The sequence below is a fragment of the Pollachius pollachius genome (genome assembly GCF_949987615.1).
Source record: "Pollachius pollachius genome assembly, chromosome: 3".
Classification (NCBI taxonomy): domain Eukaryota; kingdom Metazoa; phylum Chordata; class Actinopteri; order Gadiformes; family Gadidae; genus Pollachius; species Pollachius pollachius.
In genome coordinates, this window is record NC_136936.1 from 17,231,790 (window position 1) to 17,244,224 (window position 12,435).

The window sequence follows — 12,435 nt, forward strand, 5'->3', positions numbered from 1 at the left end:
GTGAGTCTTTTTATTACTGAATTTAATAAAAAAATTCAAACATGAACATGTGCAGACTAAAAGCCGTGTAACAAATTCACAATTCTACAAGGTTTTTCAATCAAGTCTGCATCTTAAAAAGATATATAGCCTCTTACCCTAAATAACACCATTGTTTTGATTCTTTACAAATGTACACAACACAGCTATAGCCATCGCACATTTGTCCAATAAATTATGAACCAGAGAAATTCCAATGATAAGAATATTTTCTTTCCTGAATGTCCTTTAAATTGTACATTTTTCCACTGTCCGTTGCTTTAATAAATCAAAGCATTCACAATAATCCGGCTTTTTATCATCTTTACACTGTAAAATATATGGTTCCTTCAAGTCCAATCCGTTGAAATGGAAAATGAGAAAAATACATGAAAAAAACAAAACATTTGCATTCAAAAGTAGTATGTGGACTGGTACGTTAGGCAGCTCTGGGCCTGGCAGGGGAAATCAACGTTTCCATAATTCAATCAAGAAAATAAAAAAACTCAACCTTTTTAGGACTTCGTGCCACAAATGACATGAATTTGATCCACCAAAACGCGTCACCCCAGTTTAACCAAATTATCAGCCACCACTGCCAAATATCAGCTATAAAGTGGTTGGTCCATCAGTGGTCTTGGCCATAGCGAATGCTTTAAGCAGCACGTTTTGACACGTGGGAAATACATTCAGGTTAATCTTCAAATCCAATGCCTCACGTGATCAGGCCATGAACATTGAACCGCAGGATGATGTTGGGGTCAATTTGGCGCCCATACTGGTTTGATACTGGTACGTACACTGGAGAAAGACAAGCAGTGGCGTGACGCGTTGGTGGACCCTGACAAACGTTTGACTATGTTTCCGCCAGGCCCTGAGACCACCTGTGTGGTATGGGAGTCAGCGACGGTGCCGGCCATGCCCAGAGTGCCCGCCGCCGCCGCCGCCGCTACCGTGATGTTTGCTCTTGTGGCCGCGCTCCCTCTCCCGGTCGTAGGAGCGGGACCTCTCGTGTTCCCGCCTCTCTCCGCGGTGGTGCCCGCCGCCCCGCTCGTGCTTGTGCTTCTTGGAAGAGGCGAGGTCCGAGGCACCGCGCTCCCTGTCCCGCTCCCTCTCCCGCTCGCGCTCCCCTTTGATGGGGGTGCGCGACCGGGAGCGCGACCGCTTCCTCTTGTGTCCCGAGCTGCCCCCGCCGCTGCCGCTGTGGCGACCGGAGACCTTGGAGTCGCTGTTGCCGTGGTGACTGGCCTTTGGCTTTAGGTGGGGAAGGAGCGGCGAGGGCTGGTGTCGCCGCGGCGACGGGCTGTGGGAGCGCGAGCGCGAGCTGTAGGTCCCCGAGCGACTGCGTCTGCCGTTGTAGCTGTGGAGGAGTGGAACAGGTGGTGAGCCAGGGGGAATGGGAGGGCGTGCAGGGAGACGGCGACATGGTCATAGACGAGGAACTGTCTTACTGTCTGCGGGGCGAGCGGGATCTGGAGCGGGAGCGTGTTCTAGAACGGGACCCACTGCTGTTCCTGCCAATCTTGGACTCTTTTCTTAACCTGAAAAGACAGGAAAACACATCTCCATTTAGGCAAGTTAAAAGTCACGCTTGATTCAGCGACGACACACAGAACGGACCGAGCGGACCGGGGAACTGCGTGGGCTGAGGATCTCCTTACCCGTTGTGCGGGCTCTTGGAGACCTGGGCCCGGTTGTCCGGCTCTTTCTTCACAGGCTTCAGGGCTTGGGGCTTCGGGGACTTGTCCTCCACCGGCACAACGGCGGGGGAGCAGGGCTTGGAGGCCGGGGAGAAGCCGCCGAGCGTGGAAAGGGCCGGCGTGCCGTCGGCGTTCAGACCCTTCGCCTTGAGCTTGGCCTCGGCCAGGAACATCTTCCGCCGGTCCACCTCCTTCTCCAGGTGATCGTAGTTGGGCTGGCGGGGGGGATTCAGGGTTAAAGATGAGGGACGAGGGAAGGGTAACGGCAGCTGGTGCAGCGTACATAATGTGGGAGGCGGGCTGTGGATGTGTACCTTCTTCCTGGTGTACAGCTTGAGGGTGGTGATGCAGATCTCCCGGATCTCCTCCTCACTGGCTCCAAACAGAAGGTACCAATGAGGCCTGGATGGAAGCGGCATCTGGGGGACAAACACAGCTTTGTTACCTTCCGCTGCTTGTTAAAAATACAACCAGCAGGGCGAACAAACGTGGAAAATGTAAGATTCAACTGCAACCGACCTGCAGAGCTCTGGCAGCCAAGTATATGCAGGCACAGGCGATGGTCTCGGCTTGAAACCGCACAAACACATTTGTCCTCAGGCAGTCATTCATGTAGTTCCTGTGGAGACAGAAGCACATACAAAGAACACATAGCATCTTTTCTACAGGAATGCCAGGGCTTTCAGACCCAGTGGCACTATGCAGTATTTTATTTGGGCTTTTTAGCAAATGATCATGATTCCCATAATGAGCTTGAGTGTATGGGCTTAGTTGCAGTTTTAAGTAACCGCTTGACTTTGATATTTTCCAATATCAGGGAGTGTTAGTTTGAGCTTCACCCCCACTTCATGTACTACCTATTAAAGTTGCTCACACATCAAATCATGAACAAAGGTTGCTATATTGGTTTCTGCATTGTGATCTCCCGAAGCCATTTTAACTTTGTCCTTTTCTCCATTCTCTTCCAAGAGCAACCATGACACAGGGCGTGTTCACAAATGAGAAGGTGGATTTGGGGACCCAGAAGAAATAACAACTTCCTATTCAGTTAAATGAAACATCCCTAACACCTCTTCCACATTAACATGCCTTGTATTGGGGAGCATGCAAGACTGGACAATACACTTGGACTAGTTTTATATCGACCTTTTGAATAGATGTTGCAGTGACAATAATGACATGCACATCAGGTCAGACAGTTTCAGTATGGAAGTAAGGGGAGGTAGAGATGATGCACATCAGGTCAGACTGTTTCAGTATGGGAGGGGAGGTAGAGATGATGCACATCAGGTCAGACTGTTTCAGTATGGAAGTAAAGGGAGGTAGAGATGATGCACATCAGGTCAGACTGTTTCAGTATGGGAGGGGAGGCAGAGATGATGCACATCAGGTCAGACTGTTTCAGTATGGGAGGGGAGGTAGAGATGATGCACATCAGGTCAGACTGTTTCAGTATGAGAGGGGAGGCAGAGATGATGCACATCAGGTCAGACTGTTTCAGTATGGAAGTAAGGGGAGGTAGAGATGATGCACATCAGGTCAGACTGTTTCAGTATGGTAGACAGTCACTTGATGAAGCCCATGGCGCAATGGTTTACAGGTGTGGATAATAGTAAGTGCTCAAGGTGGGAAACTAAAAACGAGTTGAAACGCCTCAGCAGAACATTTATAAAGAGGCAAAGTGTCCTTCTCAACCAAAATGAAAAGTTTCCCACCCAGATGAAAACTATGTCACAAAAGCAGCTAGACGTGTGTGTAAGTAGTCATTGAGGGTGGTAGATGACTCACAATTAGTGTACCAGCCAAACTAAACGACACGGAGCCATGAACCGTTACTTGGTGTCAGAGGGCTAACACAGAAGGGGGAGGTTGTGTGCGAGGTTCACTAGGTTCACACTTCACTTGAGCGCATGCACCAGAATGCCAATGCGCATCGGCGGTTTCATTCTGCCACCGTAGCATGCAATTCATTGACAATACTTTAACGTTACCATCAAGCGAATTCCTTAAACATTTTCCAGTAGCAAGATATGTTAAACACATGACAACTTTTTGATTTTGAAAAAAAAAAAGTTTGTGGCCACATGGAACTTGCCACATGTACACAAAGAATTCAGTTAGAACTCTGTTCAGATAAAATATAAATATCAATATATGTTTGCTTTAGCGGCTCATGGAAAAGACTACTAGCGTGGCACTACTAGATCAAATGTAGTCGTTGGATTGTGATCTACTGCTGGGTGGGCAGGGTCCCTGGAGGCAGAGCCTGAGAGCTGGATCAGCCTGTAAGACACACACGTCTGGACACCACGTCAGTTGGGGAAATGACACAGTAAGCTACTGTATTATTTAAACAGGTAACTGGTCAAAAAAGGTACTTCTTTTCTCACTAAGTTTACTTCAATTTTAGATGCAAGTAAACTAGAAAAGAAAGCAAGTATCTATCACTACAAAAAAAATGAAATATGCATCACAGTATAAACCTTCGTATCAAAACCAAAAAAATACAAATCCTTTGACACCCAAGAGAAAATGCGATGTTGGCAGTTGGGATAGGCCCTCCCCCTTCAGTGAATCTCGGCACTGGGATTGGCTGTCTGGAGAAGGGCAGCCAACCAATGGGGGGGAGCTTCCCGAGGTCATGTGGTTGGAGGAGGCAGAGTTCAGAGGTTCTTTATGTGACTTACCAGCATGGACTACCCTTTAATCAAAGAGTAGAGAAAAGGACAAAGTTAAATCAAGCTCCCTGGGCTCCATAAACAAAAAGACTTGCAGAAATAAAACCATGTTAAGACACATCTCAGAAGCATCAGGTTGGCAATCAAACAAATTGCACCATCGGGGCACCGGGAAATGGATTTCATGGGGGGGGGGGGCCTGATGTTGCGGGTAGACCTGGGAAAGTGACTGTGCGCTGCATTTTAAATATGGAGCTAGATGTTCTGGTGAGTCACGTTCCCACTGTATGGACGTGTCACAGTGCTGCGCGTACATGTTGAAAATCTACTGACTGCCCAGGTCTGGTAGCAGATCTTGGGCACGTGACGCGGGTTGCTGCTGTGGGTTGTGAGAGACGGGGGAACTGAGTAGGAACTCACCAGGCGGTCTGGACCAGCGTTTGGCTCTTCTCACATTCCAGGACTTGAAGGTACATGACGATGATCTGGGATGACACAAGCACGGGTTGTTGCTCACAACACATCGCCACTGAAAGCCAATAATGAAACCGTTTGTGGGGTGTAGTGACTGGATGAGTGCGGCGGAGCTCACCTTGTGGGGATGCTTGACATGTACACAGAAGCCCAGCTCCTTCAGGACCCGCCGTTCTGCTTTGATGACTTGGTTTTTGGTATTTATGTAGTTCTGATCAAGTATCAATGAACTTGCACCCCTGGTTTTTGAAGGAATTAAAGTAAAAAATAATATAAAACGGTTTCTCCCCCCCCCTTCCAGCTTCAGCAGCATAGTAGGAAGTTAAGTGCCCTTTTGTTTTCTGTGACTCTTTCTATTTCCCCTTACAACCAACTCAAAGCGGGGAGGTGCCTATGGTTTTGTTTACTTGGGTGTTTGCTGACTCCTGTGGCTCCAGTGTTAATGTTTGGCGTCTGCCGACAGCTCTCTGCCTGTGTCACCATATGTCAACGCTTAAAAGAGAAATATCAATAACTCATTGTCAAACATATCCGAAAAAACGAATCAGACCAAATGACAGCGTGTTCTGATTCGACTCACATTTAAGGGACACAAATTTCAATACAAGATGACTGGTTATTGATCAGATTATCCTGGATATTAGCCATGGTTCTGAATCAAGCTGTCATTGCCTACTTTCTTGAGAATCAACAGAAAAGTACAAAATATATTAAACAGTCACACTGTATTCAACATAGTACTAATGACAGTCTAATGAAAAAATAAAGTTTAGACTTCATCCCACCAATGTATTTGTCTATTTTAAGTGAGATACACATAGGACGATTTTTTTTTACATTAAGATCATATAAAAAAAGCTAATCAAGCTAAAAGAAAAAAGGTATGAATCATTAAAATGTATACCCGTATAAGGGATTCAGGGTTAAATCATCCTCACCTCACAGGCCATTTATAATATTATTCTGCCAACCAACATTCCCGAACGTACCTTAACACTAAGCCACACACCGACAATCAATTCCAATGTATGCTCAGATTGATATTTCTCTAAAAAGCGATGACATTTGGTGAAATGGAAGTGTGCTCGTGTGGCAACATAATTTCCAGTGCTGGGCGAGGAGCAGCCAAACAGGGAGAACTACATTACCCAACAGCTGGCAGCATGTCTGACAAATACCCAAAGCATAAGACTGAGCCACAGAAGTCCTCAAAGACACCGGGAGGGGGGGGGGGGGCCCAAGGACCTCCGGCCAACCTGTCATCCCCGCGGCCCACAGTGGCTCAGCCCACGGGCTCCTCCCACAGGAAGGGGGCTGGGGTGAGGCCGAGGGAGAAGCGACACTCCCTCGCCCATGGTTTCATGCCGACTGCTTCGTCTTTACGTACCATTCCACATCACCCAGGCTTTGGTAAATGTAGCTGGTCGCTGTTAGTTGGTTGCAAGGGAAAAAAGAATCCACGTTAATGCCGAGATCGATTGAGTCGGGGCTATGTTTAATTTGAAGTCAGAGGCATGCCAATAAAGCATGTCTCATCCCATAGTGACTTAAACCATACGGCCATCTTTAGAAATATGCGTGAGGCCAATTTCAGTGTTTACTCATCACAGAAAACACGCTAGATATGTGCACAGAATGTTAACACGTGTGAGACCAGTGACGAGGAAACTGAAAAGTTTTGAAATGGTTTAGAGTACATGGATAAACAAAAGAGCACTTTCACAAAAAAAGAAAACGGTATTCCGTTTAGATAAATCAAACAATTCAAAATATCTCATACAACAAATTGAATATCCTTGTGATGAAATGGAAAGATGCTTACTTTTTGCCTCGCATTTGCCGTAGGTGATGGAAGACGTTGATCACGTCTCGTATCCGCCGCGGGGCTTCTTCTATCTTGGAGGCCAGGTTGACACAAGCCATGGCTACAATCTACAAAGAAAACAAGACAAATAGTCAGGGATGTCGTGACCCTCCTGGGAGGACAGCATTAACATGTTTCATAGACGTTTAAAGTACAGCGAGCGGGTCATTACTTTAAGATAATTACATGATTTTGTTCATTACACGGCCACTAAAAACAAATCAGTAAGTTGACCCAAAATCACCGATTTTGTAATTATTTCTTTGGTCAATAAAGACGGTTGGAAATGGAGTCCATAACAATGGTCTGTTATTCAGACCTTTGATTGCTGTCATTAACCAATCACAATAGCGTATTAATCAAAGCCGTGTAATAATCCCAATTGTGTCTGTCCATCTATATCTCTCTCTCTCTATACATAAATATGTAACGGGAGTGTGATAGTAACATGTCTGCCGGGAACGTAAGCGTAACGTATGCTAACGATGCGTAGCTAGTATACACAATGATCTTCCGTGTTTGGGTGCGAATGTGTGCGTGTGTGGACGCTTACCTCGAAACTGTGCTTGACGAAGGACTTGGAATAGAAAAAGCGATGGAAGAGAACCTGTCCCGTTGCCATGGCCACCTGGAGAAGACATGTCAGCGAGATATGGGTTATAGCTCGAGTTAACCTAATGTATCTTCTTACACAATAGACAGCCGCCATTTTAGTCCCACCACGCCAACACCAGCCAGGCTAAGCTAACACTAGCTAGCTAGCAGCCTCTCTCTCGTCGTTAAATAAGGTGGATGGGGATCTCTAAATGTGTCGAAAAAAAACGTAGACGCTTAACGTGTCTGTTACCTGGGGCAGCTTTAGCAGAATCCCCGCAGACTGGATGAGTTCACATCCCAGTATCCGAAGGTCGGTCTCCGTGTTGAGGTCTAGGCCGTCGAGCATAGAGGGGGTCGGAGAAAGCTTCTCCTCTGGAACCAGAGAGTTGTCGATCGCCAGGTAGACTTCAGAGTAGACTTTATCACCGATGAGGATGCCATCGTTGTTTGTCGATGCATTAGAAGATGTTGAAACGGGATCCGCGGCCATTTCACCCAACAAAAGTGTTAGAAAAATCGGGCCGAAAAGCTGAACTTGCCCCAAGCACGGAACGAGGCAGAACGATGTGCGGCAGCTACTGTTGGTGCGCCTCCGCCGAGATAAAGTAGTCCCAGAAACCCCCTGCTGCAGTCAGTGGATTGCTGGTGGTGTCACTTGTTATATAAACGTATTTAGATACGTATGCAGTAAATAACCTCAGCAGAAGTTTAAACATGACTTTAACTGAGACTTTATTTATATATGTGTTCTTCCTATTATGTGATAAGCTATTTTCGAGGAATAATGTGCAAAAATGTATTCCATTTTAGTATACATTTGTATTATACTTTGTAGTATACTTTAATTCCACAACGTTGTAATTAGAAAACATAACATATTAACGTAGTACATTTAACGTAGACCCGCAACGCCATAATTAACCAGTGACGTCAATTACGGTAACGTTCAGACTTTTACGTACATATCCATCCGCAAATAAGAACAGCGGAAGTGACTCTATACGATTTCCGAGAAACAACCGAGTCATATCGTTGAGCACGTAATCATCAGCTCTGGTAACCATATTGTAAACCGCAACCCATGTGAACTGAATAAATAGAAGATTAGATTGTATTTATTAGTGCATTAAAAAAATAGTTCAGAACCTAATCCAAATACATGCATTAAGCCCCAAACAACTATTTGGATGGCAGTAAAAAGATATGGAATAGATATGGAATTGTGTCGGCTGTTGTGGAGTTATGTTTCCAAAGCAGGTGTCTCTATATTAATGAGAAAAGGAAATATGTGAGGAGACCCAGAGGGGAGTCTTTGTGTTCATACAATTGCCCGATTTCATTCTCCTTATGAAATCCTCCCAGCTGATCTGTCCAGGGGATTTCTTCACAATAGCATGTTGTCTATAGATAAAGTCAAAAGTTCAACCACACTCTTTGTGACCTTGCTCTGTGAAGCTGATATATTAAATAAATAGTACTTGACTTACTCTCCAACATGCCAAATCTCAAAAAACAAGAAAATAGAAGCACCAGAGGCTGTATTTATTCTGATATTTCAAATGAAAAGTAATACAAAAATTGAAATGACTAATTGCAGGTATATTGAGGGGACTGTATTGACTATACTTACAGCTGTTTCCTATCATTGGTGTACTATGACAGCGTGTTAATGTCACCAGTCTTCTCAGAAGCAGCATGAGCCATTCAGCATGAGCCAATGCAGAAACCCTAGAAACATTCCCTGCCTTCAGGGTGACGACATGTGGAATTTGACTCTTTGATTTGAATAGGCTAATCTGTTTCTCCCTGTAAGGCACAAGCCAGTCATCCAGTGCTGGTTTCAGGTGTTGGCTCCACTGGATCACCAGACCCTGTCTCAGCAGGTTCTGCCAAAGTGGTAGGGAGGTGCAGCGGGAATATCCATAATATCGATCAACTGGAATAAAGGTTGTTTTAATAACGTAAACATAAAGCAATTCCTTTTTAAAGATATCGATTTCAGGAAGTCAGTAATGGTTAACATCTGAAAGAAGACAACAGGATTTAGGATGCCTACTTTTGCAATTTGATTAAAGCTTTAGATATGGCTCAGAAAATATTAGCTCTACATCCCTTAGTACCTTGTACTGCTGCCTTATCTCAAAACACCACCCAGAGATGGAAATAAATGTGCATATATAATTCAGTTGTAATGTAGGCCTATGGCCAGTTATGGGCCCTCTTGGGTAAGGGGTTGGGGTTGGGGTTGGGGTTTAGGTTAACACTAGAGACTAACGGAATAATGTAATGCTGAAACACAAAGTATACATTTAAAGTAGGTTCAAGAATGTGCTGCTCTGCGTTGACGGAGCAGGAACACAGGTGCAAGTAAAGGAATGTTTAATTTTCATAGTTTACATGTGGCCCATTATCTAATGGGCTACATTGAGGATTGAATGGTGTTCACTACTAAAGGATTGGCGAATTGAAAATATATATCAATAACTAATCATACCAGTCAGGTCAAAGAATAGAGGCTAAAATGGCAGTAGATCCGTTTTAGCCAGCAGAGGGAGCCAGAGTACAGCTGTACGGACGTTATGAAAGACACGCAGCCAAGCAAAACAGCAGGCTTCCTGGGGTGAAAGAAGGTTAGGTCTACTTTGGTGTAAACCATTTTATGATGACCTTGGATTCCGTGCCTACACAGGGCTAATACACAGCTGCTTGTATTGTCTGACAAAAGCGTTTATGTCCAAAAGGGATTTATCGTTTCACATAACTGGGTGCGCGCATTACAGTGTGTGTCAGCTTCTGTAGGTGGGAGGAAAAGGCACTTGTGTATGCAGCTGCTACACTAATTAAAAGTGTGTGGATACTTTCGGTAGGCGGCAGCAGTGTGTGTGAGTGGTCACATGTATATCTATGGTTGTTTTGAAGAACACGCATCACGTTGTAAACTGAGGCTTTATTGTTTCTCCTGTCCCTAACCAACACCTACTCCTGCACCTCTGGCCCCCACGGTTGTGCACAGTTACCAAGGTGACAAGAATACTGAGCATTCTTTCACCGGTTGCCCCGGTGACACTAATTAAAGGGTGTGGGAGGGCTCACGGGATGGCAGAATTCCGGAATGGCCGTAAAGACGTAGGAGGGAGGTGGTTGGGGACGCCCAATGAAGAACAACAGCTTAGCTGTGCATACACACCACTCCCTGGTGTGCATGCGTGTTTACGAGCAACTCGCGCAAATTCCTTGAGGACACGTGTGCATGCTTGCCCTGCTATGATAATCACTGGGAGGTGATCATGCTCAGAAATATGCATGAATGTATGTTGGTGCTTGTGAGTGTGGTGTGCGTGTGGTGGTGTTTTAGAGGAAATAACAGTGTGTTTCCATAAGAGGCGAACAAATGTTAATGTTTAAAATGACTGCCCTGTTGAGGTATGATGAAAACCCTCTTTACGTCAGGAGATAGGCTCTCTCTGCGCTCTGGGCTAGCCAATCACGTAGGGACATAAAACGTGTAAGAGCTTAGAGGAGCTGGGATTTAAAGACGGTCTGTGAAAACAGTGGGGGCCATTCACTTCACGGGATGTCTGTTAAACACTCACACGCACACATAAACAAAAACACAACAGATAGCCGGAGATTAAGGTCTACAATGTGTAAGTGTGACCAGAGAATGATTTTCATTGATACACCACCAGCCCAGCCTCTCCCACCTTCCTGATAAGAGTGCACGCAATATATGGTAAAAAGCAATTGAGTGTTCGAATAAAAATAAGGGAGGGGTAGGGATCACAGTGAACTTAACAGTGATGCATTGATAGGGAATAAATCATCACACACGCTAGCTTCTGTGACAGAAGAACGGATAGCCTGAGTCATTAAACGGTATCCGACAGACAGATAAAGACGCAGGCCAAAGGTATGTGTGCGTGAGTGTGTGTGGGTCAGAGATGCATCACATAGATATAAAAGTATGCGCGAGTAATCGAAACAAAGATTTAATGAGTTTCCATCACTTTATCGGTAACCGTAAATAAACACAGAGGTAAAGAAGAGATTTCAGGACAGAGTACGGTATGTGTGTGTGTGTGTGTGTGTGTGTGTGTGTGTGTAAATGTTTGTCCTCCTGCAATGGTGAAGTGGTCTCTGAAGTGGTCTCAAAGCCAGAGAAAGAGGAAAACACGAAGGTCACGGGGGGAGGAAGTGATGCAAGTGGGGAAGGGGATGAAAGAGAAGTTCAAAGGTCATTAGTGCATCTGGAAGGAGATTTTGAGGAATGTGTGACAATGAGGATGCAACAGCACTTGTATACACACACAAACACACGTATGCAATACCTAAATACACATAAATCAACTTGCACACACACACGCATGCACAAAACCAAACCCAACCACACACACACACGCACGCAAGATCAACACACACACACACACACACACACACACACACACACGTGTCATACCCTCACTCACACGCGCCCATTGTCCCACTGGCAGCAAGGACCACAGATGCCCTTCAGTGACATCACATGACTGCAATAGTTGCGTGAGGGCTGGTGTCGGAAGAGGAATAACTCAGTCACTGCTATGGAAACACGCACACAAACACACACACACATACAAACACAAGCAAAGAGTCATGCAAAGCGCAGACAAGTCACACACACTCTGGAAGACTGTGAAATTGCGTGTCTGCTACATCTGGAGGACGCTTCCTAGTGTTAATTAAGAGCTATTCAAATGATGTGGCTTTAAAACGAGCCCACTCCCTGCAGCTGTGAAGCCCTGGATTGGGCTGTGTGGAAACGACCATGTAGAAGAGGTAAATGTCATACATGTAATTAAATAGATAGCACTGGTTATATTTAAAGAGGACTAAACACAGTGCAGGCTACATCTTTTGGTAATAGACGACGTACAGATGTAATATCTTTGGTTGAAGTTCACAGAGCACAGCGACAAACGTAGCAGTCAGAGTTTTAATGGCACGGAATCAAGTCACACCGACGCGAGAGTCATACAGCCACATTTTTAAATACATGTTGACGTTTAAGAGATACACCGAGAACCATGCGAGACAGATAGATATGCAGTTAGACTAACACATTTAG

The 12,435-nt window shown here is 45.3% G+C and overlaps 1 protein-coding gene across 5 annotated transcripts; it reads right to left on the reverse strand.

The window, feature by feature from the left end:
- ccnl1a (cyclin L1a) lies at window positions 1-7,892 on the reverse strand (the record flags this gene model as incomplete). 5 transcript variants are annotated; one of them, XM_079732395.1, is made up of 10 exons in its annotated part: window positions 7,582-7,892; window positions 7,288-7,362; window positions 6,693-6,802; window positions 4,989-5,109; window positions 4,817-4,881; window positions 2,238-2,337; window positions 2,033-2,137; window positions 1,680-1,933; window positions 1,470-1,559; window positions 1-1,378 (listed from the first exon to the last, which is right to left on the reverse strand). In XM_079732395.1, exons 1-10 carry the CDS (start codon window positions 7,819-7,821, stop codon window positions 919-921), a joined length of 1,620 nt encoding a protein of 539 aa, XP_079588521.1. In that variant the 5' UTR covers window positions 7,822-7,892. The 5 variants fall into 5 exon arrangements, with proteins under 5 accessions (XP_079588521.1, XP_079588524.1, XP_079588525.1 ...); XM_079732398.1 differs by lacking the exons at window positions 6,693-6,802; window positions 7,288-7,362; window positions 7,582-7,892 and adding exons at window positions 4,406-4,419; window positions 6,127-6,251; XM_079732396.1 differs by lacking the exon at window positions 1-1,378 and having other exon boundaries at window positions 1,466-1,559.
- Window positions 7,893-12,435: the final 4,543 nt, after the last annotated feature.